The sequence below is a fragment of the Equus asinus genome, chromosome 16 (genome assembly GCF_041296235.1).
Source record: "Equus asinus isolate D_3611 breed Donkey chromosome 16, EquAss-T2T_v2, whole genome shotgun sequence".
Lineage (NCBI taxonomy): Eukaryota > Metazoa > Chordata > Mammalia > Perissodactyla > Equidae > Equus > Equus asinus.
This window is the reverse complement of record NC_091805.1, coordinates 5,414,490-5,437,722: the sequence shown is the minus strand read 5'-3', so window position 1 is coordinate 5,437,722 and position 23,233 is coordinate 5,414,490. Positions and strand designations below refer to the sequence as shown.

The window sequence follows — 23,233 nt, the reverse complement described above, 5'->3', positions numbered from 1 at the left end:
CAGAGATGGGCTTCCCTGGCTTTTGGGAAAGTGAAAATTAAATAAGCATCAGTATGTTAAACCTATTGTGTAGCCCCCGTGTTGATAAAGTCGTTTATAAGCACAAAGCAGGTGCACCACCACCTGTAGTTTGTGGAATCGCATTACTGAAACCATAAATTTCAATCTTAGACTTTCCGAAGGCAATAATTTGGACGCTACATCAGCCAGGTAAACGTGGGCTGGGTCCACAGACACAAGGTCTTAAAGAAATCAGTCTAAGTTTGAAAGAAAATCAGGTTGAGACCTCCCCTGTAGCACTGGGATGATGATAAGTTCTCCAAATCCGGTGGCCACGGTGAGTGGGGGAACTTGGAGAACATTTCCAAATGGTAAAACTGGCAGCTGGCTAATAACTTCCAATTACCTCAGAAGCTGTACCCTGTTTCTGAGAAAATGCATTTATTTTGAATGTAGCCTTTCTTAAACAGGTCTGCATTATTTCCTGAGAAATCAAAATTAAATAATTCCTCTTTCCTACTAATCATCACCATGATATTTATTGCATTTCCAATTAAGTAGCAAAGAGGGTGAAACTGCTAATTAATAGCTTTATATGACTTGGCATGGTGGAGGTACAAGAGGACTGGGGCAACTCAGGTATGAAGCCCCAACCCAGGGGGGACGGGCCCGCAGAATCACGGCTGGGCTCATTAATGCAGCACATACTCATAGCTGCCTGCTACACGCCATGTGCTGCACCAGGCACCAGGTGCACGTTCCACCAGAGACCTTAACTGGTGGTTCTTAGAAGAGCAGAGAACACTGAGGCAGCACTGGAGCCTCAGAGGCAACGAACTGGGGGAGACGGGAGCTTTAGAGAAAGAAAAAAGGACAAGACTGAGGGAGGCAGAGGGAGAGAAGCAAGAAATAGCGCTCCAGCCTGGGAACAGCAGGGAGAGAAAGCAGAGAACAGCTGACAGAGCCTTGCAAAGCTCAGAACAGAGGGATGAGAGAACCCAGGAAGGGGACGGAGACAGAAGCAGAGAGAAGACACAGAAGCAGAGAGTACCTGAAACAGGGTTAACGAGAGGGCTCTGAGCCAGAAGCAAGAGGTGAGAAGAAGCTGGGTCTTCTGGGTCTTTTTTTTCCCCTGCTGAATAGAGCCTTGATTATAGTGTTACCCAATGTCTGATCAATTTCAGTCTATTTTCTTAACATTTCATGGCGAGAACTACATGAATGCAAAAGGCACCCCAAAGCTAAGAACCTTAAGTCAAATGTGGGAGAAAAACTCCTACTATAGTTGCAATTAACACCCCAATTCTGGTATAATATTATAACGGGTGATTTTTCAAAAAAATATTTTTAACCACTAGATTTATTTTAGTTCCCACTCCAGCCCAATGAGCCTAATGTGAGTCCATTTTTTTTTTTTTTCAGTAACAGCTGTTCTTTTGAACCTGCTGAATAGGCAACTGATTTATATTTGAAGGAATCATTTTAGCAGTGGGTGCAGACTCCCACAAGCACAACTCGGCTCAATGCGAGCCCGTGCACCACGGACTTCTTTAAAAAGCAAGAAACCTGGTGACCAGCAAGGAGTCAGAGTTACTATTAAATCTAAACCCAATGGACACGTTTTCCTCCTTCAGGCTGTAAATTCAGGCATAAGTGGTTTCGAGACCATTCCCTACTTGTGAATTTAATAGAGAAAATGGATCTGTAGCTCAACTATGCAAGGGGAAAAGCTTCTTTCAATTTATTGGATCTCAGCTCCATTATGACTTTGTGGCCTCCGTTGGAGAAAAACATTCTCACATAACGAGCTTTTATATCATTAAATTGGAAATGAAATAACGGTTGATGGTAGCAGCCCCTGCAGGAGCTGTCTGGCTCTTGACCCACTATATTGACTGGTTTGCTTGCCTACTCAGGGGCGGGGTTTCAGGTGAATACAACAAATAAGCTGAATTTGACCAAGATTGCATTTATGTCCCATGCAATTACTACAGAAAATTACAACAGTCGGAGGTCTGAAAAGTCATTTACGCTATTTTTTCCCCTACAGAATAAAAGAAAAAGAAATGGGGCTTTAATAAACTTAAACATAGCATATATTGAAGTGAAAACCTACTAAAAATGGTCATTTAAATACTTACAATTCCATCTCTGTCTGGTGAACCTCTGTAACAAAAAGAAATTGGCAGCTGTTAGGAAAATGAACCATTCTTGCTACATAAAGTACAACAAGAAGAATCATCAAGCACCCCCCCTCTGCTCTCCCACATTCCTGGCCCGGGAAGCCTGGCAAATGAAGATGAAATCAAAACAAGTTGGTTGAGTGATCGCTGAGTGTGGGGTGTGTGCATGTGTGTGTGGGAGATTCTCATTAAAAACTGAAGTCCAAAAGGCACAAGTTGCTAGTACAGTAGTGTTTTGGCCCACTTTTGAGAGGCGAATTCGTTAAGAGTCTGTCCCAGCCTCGCTGGCCCCATTTAAAAAGACCACAAGGAATGTAAACCGATTTGCTGTCTCTCATCTTTTCTCCTGTGCGTGGTCTTGAATTTCCCCCATAGGAAAGAACTTCTGCGGTATTTTTCAACTTACTTTGAGAATCTATATTTTCTTCCATATTTCTATATTTACAGCTCCTTTGATTATAGGGGAGCAGGAAATGAGAGGAGGGCAATGTTTTGCTAAATGGCTCACTCTGATGACTAAGTCCAGGGAAGCTAGTTGATGGTAGCACTACGCAGCAGTGCTTAGGAGCAAAGCTTGAGAGTAGGAAGAATTTGGGTGTCCAGATTCTGTGACCTTGAACACGTTACTCAACCTCTCTAAGCCAGGTTAAATAAGACAATGTATATAAAGAACTTATAATTGTTCCTGACACACATTAAGTATTAGCATATGTTTATTTGTTAGAATTATTTTTCCTCCTCCTTGTCGTCTCTTTAAAAGGAATACAAAACTGCCCACCTGCTGTGACATTAGACTTTATATCAATACAGGAAGGATATTATTATTTTTACTTTGGAAAACTGGAGGAGCCAGAGGAAGGGAGAAGGAAGAGGGTAGTTCCTGCAACTTTATAATTTCTTGTTTCAATTCACCCTGTAAGGAACTAGAAAATGTTATTCTATTAACACAGAGACCAGAATTATGCTTCCATGGGGATCTGCACTTTTAATCAGAGAAACTAATTGTACATGGCAGCACTGGTGTCCTATTCTGATCCTCCATCCATCTTATCCTTTGATGAAAATGGGGCTGGTGCTTCCTATGACGGTGGCAGCAGGCACTGCAGCTACGAGCGCCGGCTCAGGCGCCACACTGCCTGGGTTCACTCAACTTAGATCTCCTGCTGCCTAACGTTGGGCGAGTCACTGTACCCTTTTGTGTCTCAGTTTCCTCATCTACAAAGTAGCTACGACAATGACATGTGCCCTAGAGGGCTATTAGAGGATTCAGCGAGTTAACGTAAGTGAAGAGCCTGGAATGGTGCCTAGAATATAGTAAATACTAGAATTCGTATTCTAGATAGAATTATCTAGAATAGTAATTATTATATAATCTGACCTAAGATGAGGAGTAGAGAGATTTTAGAGCCTCAGACACTGGGGCATGTGTTCTCAATTCATTTCCTAATCCTTTCTTATCAAGTTTTATATTTTATTTTAAAACAATTTTTTTCTTTTTAACCACAGACTTCTATTTTAAAACTAATCATCTACCACAGATTCTTTGCCTCTACCTGAAAAGCGTCAGTTACGTCTTGCAATTACTGCCTTTTCTCTTCCCCTCCTCTTGGTCTTGAGTATAATTTCCCCATCTCTTCTTGCTCTTCTGGGTGATAAAAGAAGAGGCACCCGATTCCGGACTAGAATACTGGCTCCAAGTCTTATTTTCTGGGTAGCCTTCAGCAAGTTACTTAATTCCTTTTGGCACTGATTTTTCATATCTAAAATTGAGATATTTCTCCTAACCTTATTAAACTTCTGTGAGGCTTACAAAGGATAGCAGCGCCCACACAGTATGCTGCCCAAGGCCTGCCACTTAGCATAGGCTTTCTCCTTTCTTCTCTCTCTCAGCCACTGACATGATGATCGAATCAGGAAGCTCTGTCCTAACCCCACTGTCTATCTCAGGAGGTTCCAGCAGCTGAAGCTGGAGCTGGCGGCCACCCTAGCAGGTTGCCTGGCAACCCTCACAGAGTTGCAACAGCCCTGAAAACAGTTTGCAGCAACAAGGTTTCAGTGATAGCAGACTAACATCAGCATCACCTAAACCTCAAGGGACAGCGAATGGCCAGAGCCTTTTCCCAGCCTTTTGGAAGAATGATACCTGACCCAATTAGAGAGCATGGGTTCAGGAAAAGCAAAGGCTTAACGCTAAATGGCTTGTCCTTTGACCATCGCTGCTGGTGGAACCAGTTTATGGCTAATTTGCTAAGTAATCTGGGGCACTCAAATGATAAGAAGTTCAGGAGAGACGCCTGGGATTTTACAAGCAAACGTCTCGTTAGAATACTTCAGAAATACTGGGCATCTATGCAAAGCCCTAAGGAATACCTTCCTTATTTCCAAACCTTTGGAAATGGTGATGGCAGAGCACTGCTTTGGCCACATGCAAATCAGCTCAGCCTGCCCTGGGGAGGTTGTGTGACCTCTTTTCCCTTTCGAGGGAGGTTTTTTCTCCTTTTTAACTTTCTCCACACACCAGAGATTATGCACAGTCAGTCACAGACACTGTCTTCAAAGAAAAATGGATTTGGTTTCTGCTAAGGATTTTTTCCTGAGATGTGTCTGATGGTGTCCCACACAGCACATGGCACATTGTAGGTGACAACAGATGTTGCCGGCAGACAGACTAGTCGGGTGTCTGTCTGGCCTTTAGGGAAATCAGATTTCCATCTAGAGTAAACTGAGGCCCAGAACGGGAAAACGTAATCCCCAAGGCGTGGAGCTATCGGCAACGTGGGACGAGGGCCTAGTCCTCTAACCATCACCTGTTCTGGGGCTTACTGCTCAGAAAATGACAATTTCTTAAGAGACAATGGAAATTATGTAACCCTCAGAAAAATATTCCTAATTCAATCATTTAGAAAAATTTGCAAGACTAGAGTAAATGTAATTTCCATGAAATAATTATTTACCAAAAGAAAAAGTACAAAGGGAAGAACAAGGGACTTCACATTTGATATCTAGACATAAAATAGCTTCTCCACCCTGAATCCTTTACTGCCTCTAGTTTAAAAGTGTTCAAGGCTGCCAGCTGCCTAAGGCCGGAAGCCCAGACATCTCTGCCTGGACTGAAAGCCCTTCCTATCTGGCCCTGAGCTCCTTTCCAGCCTTGCCTCCCACTATCACCTCTACCTGTGGGACAGGGAGACAAACTGCCCTACTTGTCTTGTCCTGAACACTCCGTGACCTGTTGGCCTCTCGCTTTAGCTGGTGTTCCCTCTGCATGAGATGCATGTCCTCAGCTTCTTGAAGGCCAGACTCAAGCCTCCGCCCTCCCTGGAACTTCTCTGATCAGCTGCCCAAAGATGAGCTTTCTAACTCTCAAATTCCCATGGAATTCCATTTTTAATAGCTCATAAGGAACTTATCACACACTAATTTCTATCAGTAATAATAAGAGTAGTAGCTGCTGTCATGTGCTGAGTATTTATTAAGTACTAGGTACCATAGTAGGCATTTCAAATAGGTTATCTCATTTTACTTACATGAAAGATATTTCAATTTGTGGGATAGACAGATATTTTATCCCATGAATTATAAATTCTTAGAGGACAAGGACACAGAGCAATGCTCAACACCTTGTGAAAATTTATGCATGATAAAAAGGTGCAGAATGAAAAGCTAAAGGTGAGAAATAAATGGAGCCCTCTTCCTTTTCACTTGTGCCCAAACAACTATTAATTTCCCCACTCTAACTTTCTTCCAGGGATTCTAGCCAAATAATGGGTTTAGTGGGCTCGTTATTCTGAAATTCAGCAGACCATGCCCATCTGCATTTCTGCATGCTCACAACCAGCGCAGCTGAGCAGGGCGCTCTCCTAAAGCACTTACGTGGAATCAGTGTCCTTTTCTTTCTTCCGTATTCCAAAGGCCTTCCTTGTACGTTTTTTCAATCCTGTGGGAAAACAACAAAGGGTTAAAGAAATCATTTGTCTCTTTGAATGTTCCTAGCAACATTCAAGTGAACATGTTTTTTAAAGTTGCAACACACCAGTTAAATTTTAACGTTCAAAAAGCAATGAAAGTTTCTTCATTTGTTTGTGTGTGTGTGTAGGCACGAGTGTAAGAATCATTATTGTATTTTTCAACAGATATTTATCAAGAACTCGGCACTGTAAGTTCCTAGCACTATAAGCAACATAAGAATAAAAAAGAAAGCAAAGGAGATCCGGGGAAGGTACAGAAAAGACTGCAAGCTTTTCTTAGACTATTGTAGTCATCTCTCAAATTGTTGCTCTGCCAAGAAACCAGACCAAAGATTTAGAAAAACAACAATTTCCAGGTTAGACACATTCGTGAGACTGGGATAATTCCAAGACACAGATTACGTAAACCATACCAAGAGAGCTACACTGACCTGTCCCATCGTTGTGTCTCATACTCCCATCTCATCTTTTGTACTTCCACAATTCTGTGGCTAGACGGGATTATTCACCATTCTCTGAACATATCCCAACATCTTTACTCCGGTATCTCTTTTTCTTCCTTAAGTGGTCCTTACCTCCAGTTGAAACGTTTTCCTTACTTCGTTAATATTTAGACCTTCAATTCATCCTTCAAGGCCCAGCCAAATACCACCTCCTCTGTGAGGTCCTCTCAATCCTAATGGGGTAAGAAGCTGACTATTCCATGCTCCCCTCAGTGTTGCTCTTATATGTATGATAACATATCAGACGACTCCACTCATTAGTTCCTATGTCAGTTTCTGTGAGCCTTTCTAGGACAGAGGCCAAAGCTCCATTCTGTGTGTCCCCTATACCTAGTACAGGTACCAGATAATATTTGTTGATTTAAAATATCTCCGGGAAGCTTCATTTAGGCGGTATCAGGGTAAGAAGGCTCCTTTCTTCTGTCCTGGACACACCAAGCCTAGTCTTGGTTGTTCCATTTGTATCCTGTCAAGGTTCTGTCTGAGATCCCCGTCTCCTGTATGTTCTGTGGTTATATACTCGGCTTGTATTTCTTACGTTAGTGAGTATTATTCAAATGTACTAAATGCCTGTATATTCAAAACCTTAGACTTGTTCCTGGTGGTTTGGAAAATCTTCTTACAAATTGGAGCTGGAAAAGCCACTGACTTTCAGGATTTGTTTGGCATTACCAGGTGGAACACGGGAAAAACGCTGGCAGACTCAGAGACTTGATGACACCTTCTTCCAAAACATGTGAGTCAGTGCAAACCGCTCAGATTCTCTGAGTCATTCATTATCTGGCCTCAGGATACTACTCAGATATAATCTCCAAAATGCCTCTGTTGGGTCTAATTTTGCATTTTAGTAGTCACTCGATTTAAGATGGTTAGGTCTTTCAAATGTCAATGTTTATTTTAAAAAAATTCTCCTCCCACTTTAAGCTATTCTCCATTACTCTCCAGATGAAGAGTTTATAGGAAAACTTACTGACATTTAAAACTACCCATCCATAATATTTAGGAACACCTTCCCCTCATTCATTTTTAATTTTTATTGTTAAAAACATTCTTCCTTCTTCCTTCTAATTGCCTTATCCCCTTATAGGGACAAAATATCATAGTTATAATCACCATTTTCTTCCTATAATTTTCCTTGGGCTTCAAGCCTCTTAATTGGCTTCTCCATGCTTCTAATTCAGCTTTGGGGTCACAATGAATGTTATATTCACCAATCACTACTGGCTTTTATAGGACCATAAAATGAATGCTCTTATTATCTTAGGTTTTCAAATCACTTTATTTTCTATGTCTTGACCTTGAGATAAGAGATAGTATGCCCTACCAAATAGATCAGAAAATACACACAAATTCCAGTAATCCTTGTATTAAATTAGTAACAGAGCAGGCAATAGTAGTTTTCCACAGTCTCTGTCCTGTTTTTGACCACCAAATTTAGACAATAGCCAATGTGAACTAGGTCATGGGCATCACGAGTCATCCTCTTCCAGCAAAAAACGCATTGGATCAGGATTCAGGAGCAGAGTCCATTCTCAGCATCATTTCTAATTGTGTAGCTACTACAAGTTACATCTCTTTGTGTTTCAACCTCTCATTTTATAAAAAATCAACCAACAATAAGGGATGAAAGAATTTGCACACATTCACACAATGCTATGCCAATCTGCAATTTTAGTTTCACTGAAAGTCATATTTCCTATACAAAGAATACATTCCCATATATGGAATATATATAGAAATACACTAAAGATGTGACATTCCAGGAAAACAAAACTAATCAATTTGTTGAATACGAAAAAACTTTGAAAACTTTTTTCCCTCCCTCAAAGGAGAAAGATTTGAGAAATTTAGGAAAATATGAAGATGACTCTGAAAGACTGAAGAAAACAAAGTTATGAGCTGTGAGAGTTATTCATATTTTAATAGCTCTTCGAGAAGATCCAGGAAGAAATACTCATACCAACTGTGTTAAAAGTGAACAGAGAGGTGTCATCATGTCTTTTGAGTTTATTAAAAAATATTCAAAGAAATTCTTCAAACGAGAGCAATGACAGTCAAAGTTCCATTGCGAATAACAAGTTTAAGACACTATATCTGTTAATCTGATAAGGTTAAAAAACACTTTATTCAATGATTTTCCACTTCTAACTCCAGAATTCCATGAAAATGTTCATCAATTTCTACAGCATAATTGTTTTTAGGCTGTGTCATGAATTTTTGTCAGCTATTCTTTACCAAAAACAGGAGAGAAAAAAATCAAGGGTTTTTGAGGAATGAAGTAACTTTTCTTTTGCTGATGTCAAAACAAAGAGATCTAAAGAGAAAGCATTTTATTGTCCTGATGTTTTGGGGCTAGAATGGTTCTCTCCCAAGCTGGAGAACTGAGAACATCTTCCTGTGCGCATTCAGAGCTACGGTCTTGGATCAGCCATGCAGGAAATCTGGCCTGTGCCTCTAGCTTCTCTCTACCCAGTTTAGATTCTTTTAGCTTCCTTTGGTATTATCAGAGAAGGTAGTCAAGTCTGGGAACAACACAACAACAGAATTAAAAACAGACTGATCTTTAAGAGGGTAGGAAAGCTTATTTCAAAATAGGCAGTCTTGGATATGGCCTTATAAGATAAAGAAATAAAGCAACAGATGCAGCAACTGACAACAGTGATAGTGTCAAAAAAAAAAAATACAGCATAAGAAGTTTCATCATTGTCATATTAGCTACCATTACTGAGACCCCACCTACGGGCCAGGTACCAGTCGCTTTACACATGTTGTCTTATTTAGTTCTCTCACAAACCTTCTGGAAAAGCAGGTGTTTTCTCTTCAAATGATGAGGAACCTGAGGGTTAGCCTAGCTTAGGTTTTCTTACCATCATCTCCAGGGAGGAAATCGGAGGCTCCTCTCCCTCCACTACTCCCAAACGTGGAAGTGCTTTGGGAGTTTGTCCCAGGTCCCTCCACATCCTCTCCCTGGGGCAATTCCATCCACTCACATGGTTTCATTTACCATCTGTATGTAGATGAACCCTGAATCCACAGGTCAGGCCCAGTACTATCTCATGAGCTTCTGAATATACAGGGCTTCTTCTCATACTCAGGCTTCTACAAATAGACAGCAGATTTTCTCAAAAGCCTTTAGGCTCCACTTATTACACATATGTAATCAAACCTAGAAAAATATGCCCGGTCATTTAGTTTACAGTTATTTTCTGAATAAAATTCCCCTTAAAATGAAACAAGGCAGATTGGCTTAAAACTTTATGGGACTTTTTTTTCCCCCAAAGTTGTCAAATATGTAGTAAAGAAATGGGGATCTCTATAGTTTCTTTCTTTTCTTCCCCACTCCTTCCCATCATTTCCTATCCTGGCCGCACAATAATCTGGTTTGAACTATTCCATTTTTTTTTATTGTGGTGAAATTCACATGACATAAAATTTACCATTTTGACCAGGTTAAAGTACACAATTCAGTGATATTTAGTATATGCTCAATGTTGGGCAACCATCACCACTGTTTAGTTCCAGAACTTTTTATCACCTCAAAAGGAAACTCTGTACCTATTAACAGTCACTCCCCGTTCCCCACTCCACCCAGCCCCTGGCACCTCTAATCTGCTTTCTGCATCAATGGATTTGCCTAGTCTGGATATTTCACATAAGTGGAATCATACAGTATGTGGCTTTTTAAATCTGGCTTCTTTCGCTTAGCATAACGTATAATCAAACAAAAAACGAATGACTTTTCCCGATGCGTGCAATCTACACACCATTGATGTTCAGTTTTTTGATATTTGTGTATATCCACGTATTGAGGAAGGAGAAGGAGCTCCAAACCGCACGGGCAGGACCTACGCGGACGTGTGGACATCAGGCCAGGGAACAGGGACTCAGGGCGAGGGCTGTGCTGTGGACTCACCACACTTTTAGGTGAAGAATGTGCTCAATGGCACATTGAAAAGTTCAATTTAGCCCAAAGCACATACCATAAATAAAAACTAATAGATGTAATTTGTTAAGTACTTACAATGTTTGAGGAAATTTGTCAGGAACTTCCTTATCTCAGCCCAGCACAATCTTATAAGGCGGGAGCTATTATTGTATTGGTTATATACCCCAGGGCATGAGGAATGCCTGGTACCAGGTCACACCGGTCTAACTGTCAGGCCACCTTTCAGAGTCCCCTCTGCCTGGCTCCAGAGTCCATGCTTTCCATGCCTCTGGGATCTCTCTGTCAGCCAGCTCAATTCTTTTTGCCCTCTCATTAAAAACAACAACCTTTTCTTTTTTTTAATTGAAAGAGCTTTCTATGGAAAGTCGGCTGCACATTTCTTAAACACGAAGACTGTATTTTGCATGTTTAAATCTTTGTATATTGCCCAGTGAACATAAGGAGGCCCAACAAATGTTTGCTAAATGGATTATTTCTGTAATAAATGTGAAATTTCAGCTTGAGTCTTCACCAGCTTGGAGGGTTACTCAAAGGTGAATCACATGTAATGGAATTACTTATTTTCTGCAAGAACCCAGGCCAGAAATTTGGTCTCAGTAATAAAAAACAGGCAAATGTAATTGTCCTGGGCATAATGCCGCCTATTGACAATGACTCTAGACTGGCAACATCTATTCATTACCACGGTCACTGTATTTCTGTCAGGAAAGATTAAGATGCTTAGCGTATCAGCTCTTCCTCTAAGTTTTAAATATAGGTACTATAATCCAATTCAGATTCTTTGTCATAAGAAGGTCTCATAGAAAGACGTAAGACCAGTTAAGATGAAGGCTAGTCCCTCTCAGGACTTTTTGTGATATTTATGATTGCTGGTGCCTAGACTGCTGCCTAAGATACGGGAGATGCTTCAGAAAGGCGAGCACCAGGAAACATGAAAAGTCAAGTTCAGGGTCTAGCAGTACCTGGCACATAGTAGTCACTCAACAAATGTTTATTGACTACTCTACGTATTTGTGATTCTAACCAAAATTGTTCAGATTTGGTGGGTGTGTGCTCTTTGCTCTGAATGCTTTACTTTCATTTTTATGTGACTGAAAGGAAGTCCAGGGGGTCTTTGCACTTAGTAAGCACAAAGCCTCCTTACAAGATAGTACCCATCACTCTGAGCTGAGCCTGTTGGGCGAAATGTGCATCTCATGATACACTCCTTTAAGACTGGACTGCAAAAGGGTTGGATGTGGGTGGCACCTGGAAGTTCAGATTTGATATATGGGAGCTCCTGTTAGTGCACTAAAGCGGAGATTGCTAGAAGGCAGTTAAGAACTTCAAGGGCATGGGCTGGTCCCATGGCAGAGTGGTTAAGTTCACGCCCTCCACTCTGGTGGCCCAGGGGTTTCACCCTTTCAGATCGTGGGCGCGGACATGGCACCCCTCATCAGGCCATGCTGAGGTGACATCCCACACAGCACAACCAGAGGCACTCACAACCAGAATATACAACTATGTACTGGGGGCTTTGGGGAGAAGCAGGAGGAAAAAAAACAAATAAAAGAAGAAGATTGGCAACAGACGTTAGCTCAGGCACCAATCTTTAAAAAAAAAAACAAGAAGTGCCAGGGCTAAAAATAGTAATGACTTTTTAAAAAAAGAAAATTTAAACTTCTGGTGACGTGGAAGAAATGTTAAAGAGCAAATGGTTATGGAACAGGTTTGCCACAAAAGGATTTAGGTTTTGCTATGCCAATAATAATGCAATGAAGGAGCTGAGTGGAATTAGGAAGAATTTTAAGCAGGTGAAAAACTTCTATTAGGGTTTAAATACAGTAGCAAAATCCACAGGAAGCACATGGCCTGTAGGTGTAGAGAAAGTAGGAGGTTGGAGCTCGGAAAGGCTTGGGTTCAAATCTCACCCTCCCTACCTCCTGGGGCAAGGTGCTTAACCTCTTTGGGTCTATTTTTCTCAGCCATCTATCATAAAAGGGTTTTGTAAAGTGTAAGTGGGTCTAAAAGCCCTACAACACCTAAAATATATTGTGTATCACTTTATGTAAATTTCTGTTATTTTTCTTGCAGTTTTGGTAGCTAGAAAGCAGCTATTTTAACCGATTACATAAGAGCCCCTGAATGCCTGATTTCCGCACTTACAGAATCCTCATAGTTCTGTTCCTTTAGAAATAAAAATACATCAAAATTTGGAAATAATCAAATTTTCAAAATCTCAAGCTTTCCTTGGTTACAGCTATAATAACAAAACCAGGCTTGGTTTCAAGAAATGTAATTTACTAACATGTATCATAAAAGATAAGTGAGGATTAAAAAGACTCGAAGTAAGAAATACACATATCTCCCATAGCAGGAAAATATAGCATTGATGGATCCTTTACCACGTGCAAGGCTATTATAAACTCTAATTAGCCGGTCTTCCCAGGGTGATTTGAAAGTCAGGTGGTATTACTTCTGCCTGGGCAGCGGTGTATAGAATTTGCAGTTTCCTGCTCCACCCTGGTGGGGAGACACACAGCCTCTGCTGGAAGAATAGCACTTCAAACACTAGTGCAATTAATTTGACCAATTCCATGAGAACCTTGGTGTGTAAAATGGCTTCCCTGTTCATTGCTGTTCCTCTCCCTCATTCTCTCTTCCCACAGTCACTGGATCTCTTCTCTCCCCTCCGTCTCTAGTCCCTTCCCAGACTGACACTGAAGTTAATGATCCTGCTCAGATGGACTCTGGTTTCCAGGCATAAACAGGAAAATTCAATTGAATCATAATTCACCAAATCTCATTTTCAAAACACTCCATTTTCAACAAGAAAATAAATCCAAAAGAAAGCAAACTGGACAATAACAGGAATGCTTCTCGCAGGCCTTTCAGGAGCAGGTCCTTAGGTAACGCCTCTAAATTGGTACTACATAGACCATTTAGTGCTTCGGCTTAAATTCTTCAAAGGTGAATTAAAAAAGAAAGCTGGAACACGTCCCCCATAGAATTCTTTTGGTTTAATTCTAACCTACTACATGGAGGCATAGAGGTGAACAAGGGGAAAGGAGATTTACGCGGCACCGCCGCTTCAACACAGCACAGGCTATCAGCCAGCTTTATTTACTAAGAATCCATGAAGCCTACTTTCAAAATGGAACGGAAACGGTTTAAAAGTTAAAAGTGTATAAGTATGGAGTTATTTTTGAAAAAGAAGATCAGTTATCAGATAAACACACAGAAAAAATAAAAGGTTCGAGAGGGAACTAAACACAGAATTTAGCTCTAAGTTCTTTTGAGAGGTCTTAAAGGCCTCTGGGAGGCATGTGGATTGATCCTGTTTGCAAGATTTATGATAATAATGATCATCCATCTATGTATTCACTTGTTCTCCACTCATCCATCCTTCCATCCACCCACCCATCCATCCTTTGACTATAAATCCAAATAGGCAATAAAGTTCATTATCATGAAATTATTCCCATCGGATAACATAAACCTGCCAGGGTGCAATGAAAACCTGCTCGCCCTTAGTCTATTCTCATCTCAGGTGGCAAATATCAAGTCAACTCTCTTGGAAAACTAACCTTTGGTAGGCTTGCAGGTTTATCAAACCATCCCTTCAGCATCTTCTTAGGCTGAATGGTCATATTATTATTCCCTTTCTTTATTTACAGAACATTTAAATTCATATTTGTTACTTTACTGATCATTCTCTGGTTTTAGGTCCTCGTAGTTACCTCGCAAGCTCAGAATGGCAATTTTTTTCCCATCATTAGTCAGTGTTTTTTCACCAGTCTCCCAGTATTGGGCAGGGATATACCCCCAGCCTTTTATTCATGCCTAGAGTCATGCAAGCTCCAGCGTACTGGGGATCACTATCAGAAGATCTCGTTTCTCATTCAGTGGTTGATAGCATAGGAACCCATTGCATTTGCACTTCCCTCAGCCTCCGTATTCTCATCCGTAAAATGGATTTTATCTCGTAGGATTGCAATGAAATAAATCATGCACATAATGTGCTTAGCAACATCAATGGAGTGTCACAACCAATATTTTCCAGAAATTGAGTCTGAATATAAAACTGACCCCAAGATAAATTCTTAAAATTGTAGGATTAAAAAAATCTACACTGTGGTTTACTGAATTACCCTTTTCCCCTAAAGGTAACAGTTGAAGAAGGCTTTGCAGGTTTTGTTTCCTTTTTCTCCCTCCCTAAAATCACAATTTAAGCAAAAACTTTTTGTTCTTGGTAGAAGGTTTTCATCAGCTAAAGGACTCTTAAGGGGAAATAACACAGCACAACTGACAGGCAGTTAAATCACAGAAAATCAGGGTGGGGAGCAACGTCCGCTCTGGTCAGAGATGAACAAAACTGAGGTCCAGAGAGATTAAAGCCACCGGCCCAGAGTCACACAGGAGGTTAGAGAGGAGGCTGCACTGCAACTGTCACCCCTCACTTCAGTCCAACGCACTTCACTGCGCCGCTTCATCAAAATGAGTGGGCATATGTGTGTGTGTGATAAATATGTATACGATGTAAAAACATAAATATGGATATATATTATATATGTGTATATATATCCAGAGAGCGTGAGAACACAAGCTATACATCAGTCTTCTCTAGTGTTCTAGAATACCATGTAATTTTAGATTTGAGTATGGTTTTGTTTCTACTTCTATGCTAAATATATCTCATTACTTTCTAAATGTTTGAACAGTGTTGTGAACCCTCATTTGGCTGAATAGCATTACCCTGACAATCTGAGTCACATTTCCGGTGACACTAATATATATATATATTTTTTTTTGGTGAGGAAGATTGGTCCTGAGCTAACATCTGTTGCCAATCTTCCTCCTCTGCCTTAGGAAGACTGTCATCGAGCTAACATCTCTGCCAACTTTCCTCTAATTTTCGTATGTGGGACTCCACCACAGCATGGCTTGATGAGCAGTGTATAGGTTTGTGCATGGGATCCGAACCTGCGAACCCCGAGATGCTGAAGTGGAGTGCACAAAGTTAACCACCATGCCACCAGGCCAGCTCCAGACACAAATACATTTTTAGCTGAACTTTGGCTTAGCATTTTGATTAAATTTTCTGTTAAGTTCTCTGAGAAGACTTTTGAATTGATGAGACCATCACCTCAAAGGCAGAAGGAGATTTAAAAGGTGACTTTAATAACAATGAGCAAACAAAACAGAAAAGAATCATTAGGAATGGGGTCTGTGGAAATGCCAAGATCCAAATGCTGAATCTGAATTGAGCTAATTGTGTGGTGCTGTCCACAAACGGAGTTTGTTCTTCCTGGAACAGTCACATTTACAAGAGAAATCGTATGCTTAACTCAAAAGTTTCCCAGCACCCGAGTCAGGCTGCCCCAGATATTTCTCCTCTGAAACTCCTTCGAAAACTGAACTACTCTAGATCCTTCTTTTTTATAGCCACCTAAACACACACACACACCTCGTCCATCTCTGCCATTTGGTTTAAGCAGAGCCCTCCTTGGCGATTTCAGCAGAGTTCAGTCTGTGCTGAAGTCACCAGAAGACAGAACTCCTGACTCAGTGTGGCATTTAGGGCCTGGTCTCCCATATTTCTCCCATTTTATCCATTACTATTTCTCTTCGAACACTCCACTCTGCAACCAAATGAAAATTTCGCCTCATTCCACAAACACGTTGTGGCCTATGTATCAGCTTCTGTTTGGAGGACTCTCTCTCTGGACCACCTCCTCCTCAAACTCTACCCATGGAAACCCACCGTCCTCGGCTGGCTCAGAAATGCCCCCCAACACCTGCGGGAAGTTTTCCTTGGAACTGATTGTTTTCCTTTGGGTTCTTCCAAACGTGACTTAAGACTTCATTATAGAACTTACCAAATTTTACCTTGTATTGCAGTTTACATTGCCTTTGTTCTTTTAGATTTAAGGTGCTTGAGGACAGGACCCACCTCTTATTCATCTTGTGCCCCATAGGTGACCCTGATTCAGTGCTCTGCACACAGCAGATAGTCAGTCGACATCCACTGAATTGAGAAAAGGGTTCCAAGCCAGGCAAATGTTCAAACCACGTCAAGAATGACCTTCTCCATCATTGCTGGGTATCGACGGCCAAACCAGGAGCTTTCAAGTAAAGACTTCTTCCATCACTGAGAAAAGAGCCTCTATGACACACTTGCTTGCTCATCCTTGCTTATATAAGAGCATGCATCACAAACACAGCCAACAGCCTAAAAATACAGCAAAGTAAATGAAGAAGTAGAAGGAAAGGCGACAGAAGGTGTCACACAAGTGTGTCCACACGAATAGGATGCACTAACACTGTGTCTCCAACACAGGCGAGACCCTCAGACTCTCCCTCGGTGCCTGTTCTTCTTCTTTTAAGGTCAGAGATAATAACCACATTAATCTCCTTTTCCAGACCAGAAGGGCAGCAGCCAAACAGAATGGGTCAAAGAGTTAAAGTTAAACACAGGTAGCAGTGGCAGCTGCCAGGGAGGAAATGACACATCGTGCTCTGCAGAAAATGAGAGGGCTTTTGTCTTGGCCACCAGCCCAAGCGTAGCGACAGGGCCTGACAGCTTCGTTGAATTATAGCATGGGGCTCTGACTGGTGTTCTAAACAAGGATAAATATTAAAAGCACTTTTAAAATTGTTTTAAGTAGTTGCAAAAATGTTATACCATCAAAATGTTTTCACTGTCAAAAAATAGGCTGAATTATGTTTGATAATCTTTGCTTAAGAAATATAAGCAATATAACAATGTATATTACATATATATCAAGTATTATTAATATATATCTATAATATATATTAAAACAATTTTTGGTGATATTTCTAAAATGTAATATATATTGCATTTTATGTATATGTAAAAAATTTATTCTTTTCTCAGAAAATTAAATTCTGTGGAATAAGACTAGCTAACCTTAAGCTATCATTTATTAAATGCCCGCCACGTACTTTTCATGCCTTACCTCATTAAAACTCACAGCACCACACTGTCAAGTGGGTATAATTCTCTCCACTTTGCAGATGAGGAAAACCTCTCAGAGAGGCAACATGGCATGGATAGGAAGTGGGCGAGAGGGTCACATTCAGGTTCGTGGGAACGCGAGGCCTGTGCTCTTCACCCATATGCACATGTTTGCTGGGGGCTGAGGAGAGAGCAGGGTGCACACAGCACCCCAACCTGGCACCCCAAATGGCCCCTGGCGATTCGCCTCACGCTTCCCGGTCTCCTCTGCCAGCGCTGCTGGGAACACCTGCTGTGTGTGGTCTGCTCCATTCTCTTGCTAACATTTTTACAGGAAAAGAAGTTTATACTCAGGACTAAAAGCAGCAGCAAGAACTAAGTCAGTGGTTGACACATGGGAACGAAATATCTCCTTTGCCACCAAGTCCTAACCTTTTGAGTAGGCTTCACCTCTGCGGAAACTCAAGAGCTTGACCAGACATCTTTGTGACAGGGGGCCCCTGACGTTGGGTCCGGGGGGCTTCACTCTAGGCGTTTCAGTCTCCCCCTTGATAGAATGGATTCAGCCACACAATCAGAAGGCAAGGGGGAAAGAATGTACCATCTCTATCTCTGAATTACTGTTTTTTGTTTTAGCGACAGACAGTGACCAGCTTCGTTGCTTCAAATACCCTCAGCCATCCATTGCCAGCAAAACCCACCCCACCACTATGGTATGTCCTCTGTCGCTCAGCTCCGCCCAGTGGGACTCCGTGCCTGAGACCGTGAGCTTGCTGTTTCTCAAATGCTTGAGGGCACTCTCCAGCTGGAGTGGGTTTTATTTATAAGGAACATGGATTCAAGGATGCCCAGCGACCTGCCCACTGAGTGTGATAAAACACCAAGCCCTGGTCCCTTATCGTCAAGGAACTTGTCTCTTGAGATAACCAGGGAGAATTTTGTTTTAGAAATATGAAAGAAGGATGGGGAAAATTCATGGTCAGGAGAAGAGTATTATAAACTCAAGCACATTTCATCAACAATTAAAATGGAACTTGAAATGTCTGTTTGAATTCTGTTGGGAGGCGAAGGGAGTAGTAACCCCATTACAAGATAGCACAGCTCTCAGAGGCGACGCAGGGCTCCACTGCTGTTTGCATGAGGGCCAGTGTTTGAGGATTCCAGCAAACACATGCTCATGAAAATGGTCTCTTTCGCTACAGCAAATAAAGTCTTTTACTATGTAGCTGTGGCTCTTCTTTTTGATCACAGACTCCATCGAGAATCTAATAAAAGCTATGGCTCCCCTCCCCATAAATTACTGGCATGCACATAAATCTACCAACCTGTGTGCACCATTCCTGGGAATTTATAGACTGCCTAAAGGTATCACGGACCCCAAGTTAAGTCCCCTACTCTGTAGGAACTCAATTATTTTTTTGCATTAATGTGTAACAATGGTATATAATAAATGATCTTGGCCGAGACATCTCAGCTCTGTCGAGCATTATGATGAATCTCCATCAGATACTAAATGAGTTACTTATCATTTTAGAAGGAATCAGAGCCTGAGTCAGGCTTAGAATTCAGTGTCTGTTCCTAAACCCACGATGATGGATGCCCTAAATTACAGTCAATCAGCCGAGCCCTCTGTCTTGTCTCGCTCATGGAGCCTCCCTATTTTTCTTCTGGCTGGTTTAGCCATCCATCTGTTTCTATTACAAACAGCTACAGGGCTTTTGCTGGACGTGCAGCTTTTAAAACTGAGTATAAGGAGGAGAAAAAATCCAGTTATTTCAGAAGCAGAAATAGAGACTAAAGAGCTTCGTCATTAGCAATGATGATGAAAGAAAAAATAAACAGAGTTCCTACTGTGTGCTAATTACAATGCTAGGCCCTCTCACATATCTTACATCATTTAATCTATAAATCAATCCTGCTGGGTAGGTATCATCCATCCACTTTTTATGTATGTGTAGCCAGAGGCTCTAAGAGATTACATGACATATGTAAGACACCGTGGGTAATAAATTGCACTAATATTTAAATATATTTGTGTCTGACTCCACATCTAGTATTTTTTCCTACTATACAACGCTTTTAAAAGTGTTTATTAAAAAAAAATCTGAGAGCTAACTCCATTCTTCCGGTGTCTTGAAATTATCTATGTCAGAGAGACCTCAAAGATTCCTCAGAGGAAAAGATATGCATGGAGGAAGAAAGGTGACCTCCGCCTCCTAGAATACTCCGGTGAATTCCAACACTAAGGTCACATGGTGTTGGCCGAGCCACAGAGCAATTGAAACCTTACCTGGAGGACTGGGCTTCCATCCAGGAACATTCAGCCTCACTGCCTTTTCTCTCAAGTCATGGCTAATTGAACCGCAGAGAGAATCAGTGGTATCAGACTAACGAGGAAACTTCACATCCTCCTTCCATTCACCCTCAGACACCTTCACCTGCATTTCCCTCTAGATCAAAACTCAAAGCCCTTATGAACTGTCAGGGCAAGAATATCAGCTTGTTTGGGGCTACAAAGAGGTCATGAGTCATTGTAAGGGGTCACGAGTCATTGTTTTGCTGTATTTGCTAAGAGCTCTGGGACACACCAGGTAACACAAGTAGTTCGTGCTATCTAGAATGATTGCCTCTCCCCACATCTCATTAGGGCTCAGTCTGGTATAAAGAGCACAGTACCGTCTCCTCAAATCCATTTCAAGCACCCAGGTTGAAAACAAAGTCACATTACAGTTCTTTAGGAAAACGTCTCAGAGGTGTCACATGTCCTCAGCCTTCTTTGACAGCTTCCTATTTCTATGTCTACTTTCATTTCTCTACCTTTCGGGCGGGGTAATGAGATGAGGTAAGCACCTGGTCCGAGCGCCTGTGGGTCCAGAGAACTCTGGCCCTGGGGCTCCACCTGGGGAACCACTGCTTTAGAGCAAATGTGCAGGCAGATAAGACAGCCTTTAATGTCTGCCCAGACAATGTCTGCCAAAGTCAGGCCCAGAACTGCATTCTCCCTTGGTAATTGCCTCCTGCAACCCACATAAAAACTTTTGGCAAATGCTTATTGAGGACCTACTACACACTGGACATTATTCTAGATATTGGACTACAGAGATAAATAAGATAGAGCTTCTGCCTTTGAGAAGCACTGCTGAGTTGGGAAGAGAGATTCATACTACAAAATTTCAATATAGCCTGACATTAGGGTATGCTTACGTGCAGTAGTTAGAGTCTATGAGAGCAGAGAAAAAAGGCACCCACCCCACCCAGGGAACTCAGGGCAGAGGCCCATCTGACATGTACAATATGAGTCTCAAAAGATGAGGAAGAGTAAGTCCGGCAGGAACAAAAAAGCAGGATGAACATTCCAGATCAAAGAAATTACACAAACAGGCACAGAAGGATGAAATGGATGACATGTATGGACAACTAAAGACAATTTGCTATTTGTTACTAAAACTAAGTAAGAAGGAGACAGTGACAGGAGGTAGGGCTGAAAGGTAGGTAAGGATCAGGTCACGGGGGCCTTTTGTGCCATAATAAGTGACCTGGACTTTGTCCCGCAGGTTATTAGGAAGCGGATGTAGGCTTTTGGCAAAGCATTTACATAGTTAGAACGTATGCAGCCGGGAAGACGGACTGAGAAGTAAAGATTAGAAGCAGAGAGACTAATTTAGAGACCATTGTAGTAATCCAGTCAAGAGATATGATGGGGACCTGCAATTGGGCTGTGTTATAGAAGCGGAGATGAAAAGAGTGGATTAAACAATTACTTAGGAGATAAAGTAGGGAAAACTCAGTGAATGACTGGATGTGGGATTGAGGGGTGGGAAGAACCTGAGATGACTAATAGTTAGAAATAAGGGGCTAAACAGGGATCAGGGGAGACTCTGACATCTCAGATTACACAAAACCCAGCTACCGCGTGGCCGATACAACGCAACAATTCACACTGTAGTTATATAGTAGTGATCGCTGACGAATTAGACATTCACCACATCACATACTTTGATCCTCCCAACTGTCCCGTGAGAAAAACATTATTTGTCACCAATGAAGAAATGGGTTCAGGAACTGGTAAACGGACTTGGTCAAGATCACATAACAAAGCAGGAGTGGAGTGAGGGCTTGGGCTCAGGTCGACACCAGAAATCTAGAAAATGATCTTTCCTTTTAAGTTATACTGTATAAAATTGTCCATATTTGACTATTTTGACAATATCATATGGTTTGCTCTAACACTATGCCATGTTCAATGGAGGAATCTCATTGTCCCACCGCTCCGTGACAGAAACGCAGGCTTTCTCTCCACTCATCGAGGTGGAATCTTTCTGTGTCTGCATTCTAGTAGTTCTGTTTCGTAGATTATTCTGCTACATTATGAGATGGAATTCAGAAGCCTGGGAGTAAACCCAAGGAGCAAGCTTTGGAGTAACTTCTTTGATCTGTAGAAAAGTGGCTTCTTGCCCTTCTTAGACTCTCATCACGTTTAGCTCACCTGAGGGCTGGCTCTCCAGGGACAGAGTCTAGCTATCTCACCAGGTTCCTGTGAAGGTCAAATAAGATAAGACCCGTGAAGGGGATTCATAAGCTATAAGTGTTGGCCAACACATAGCACTGTGTTGTTATTCTCTTGTCAGTAATGCAAGCAAAGGGAGGAGGACACAAACCTTTAGTCGATATCCTTCAGACCCCTTTCTGATTGTGAGAATATTCCCCACATCTGCACAGCTGCTGGGTGTTGATTACATCTAGCTATTTTTTGTTAAAATATACTCCATAGCCACTTTTCTTACTGAGACTTCGAGGGAGAGTCGGAAAGCAATTGCTTAGATAGGGGATGATCAGAGACAGGAAACTTAACCATCCTTAGCATTGCTCTCTTTCTATTTCATTTATCCTTCCTTTCTAGACCCTATCTTAAAGATTTTGCCGAAAAAGATTAGGTCTTTCCTACCCTGGAAATTTATATAGAGCTCGAGGACAGTGTGACCTGTGTGAGTGATTCTTCTGCTGCTTCTTCGTGCGTGGCTTCGCATATCACATGCTCTTTCAGAGGCCATGCAAGTGCGTATTCTAATTCCAGTGTAAAAAGTCTTCTTATTATGTTTTAAAACATTGAGAAAGCTTTAGTTACTCGTTTTTAAAATGGAAATTTCTCTCTTCTGGGCCACTAAGTGGAGACAGTCACCGAATTCATTCGTTCAGGAAGTATGGGATTTGATATATAAATCCTACACGGGATGTGATTTTTTAATATAAATCCTATTATATATATCCTATCTTTGTAAATAAAAATCTGTACTTGAGAAGAACCATGAGAGACCTCATAAATAGCTTGAAAACCTTTGATCCCTTCTCCTCAAAGACTGAGCACACTATTCTCACCTCTTTTTTCCAAGACAAACCCCTGTCAAATAGCGTTAGCATAGCATTTATCATGTATTTTACGACTGGCTCACTTAGGCTGCACTGACAATGAAAATAGTAGGTGAATTGTCTCATCTCCTTCTTCTGATAGACGTGTAAAGAGGAGAAAAGTGTACACACACACACAAATCTCATTGTTTCCCCCAGGTAATAACTACAGCATATCAGGTTATTTTATTTCAGAGAGGTGAGTTGTAATTAAGGGCTTAATTTGGTAACACTTGTAAATTGTTATGTGCAATTGTATTTTTAAGTTC

At 41.4% G+C, this 23,233-nt stretch overlaps 1 protein-coding gene across 24 annotated transcripts in view; it reads right to left on the bottom strand.

Annotated features, from left to right (window-relative positions):
* Positions 1–23,233, bottom strand: part of SGIP1 (SH3GL interacting endocytic adaptor 1) — a 198,835-nt gene that overhangs the window by 113,689 nt on the left and 61,913 nt on the right. For 20 of the 24 annotated variants that reach the window (XM_070486531.1, XM_070486523.1, XM_070486528.1 and 17 more), the window contains 2 exons: positions 6,057–6,120; positions 2,142–2,166 (listed from right to left, as the gene is read on the bottom strand). In XM_070486531.1, coding sequence (XP_070342632.1) covers positions 2,142–2,166; positions 6,057–6,120 — 89 coding nt within the window. Of the gene's footprint in view, positions 1–1,051; positions 1,136–2,141; positions 2,167–6,056; positions 6,121–23,233 lie in introns of those variants that run through there. The other 4 variants (XM_070486521.1, XM_070486519.1, XM_070486520.1 and 1 more) reach the window with 2 other exon arrangements.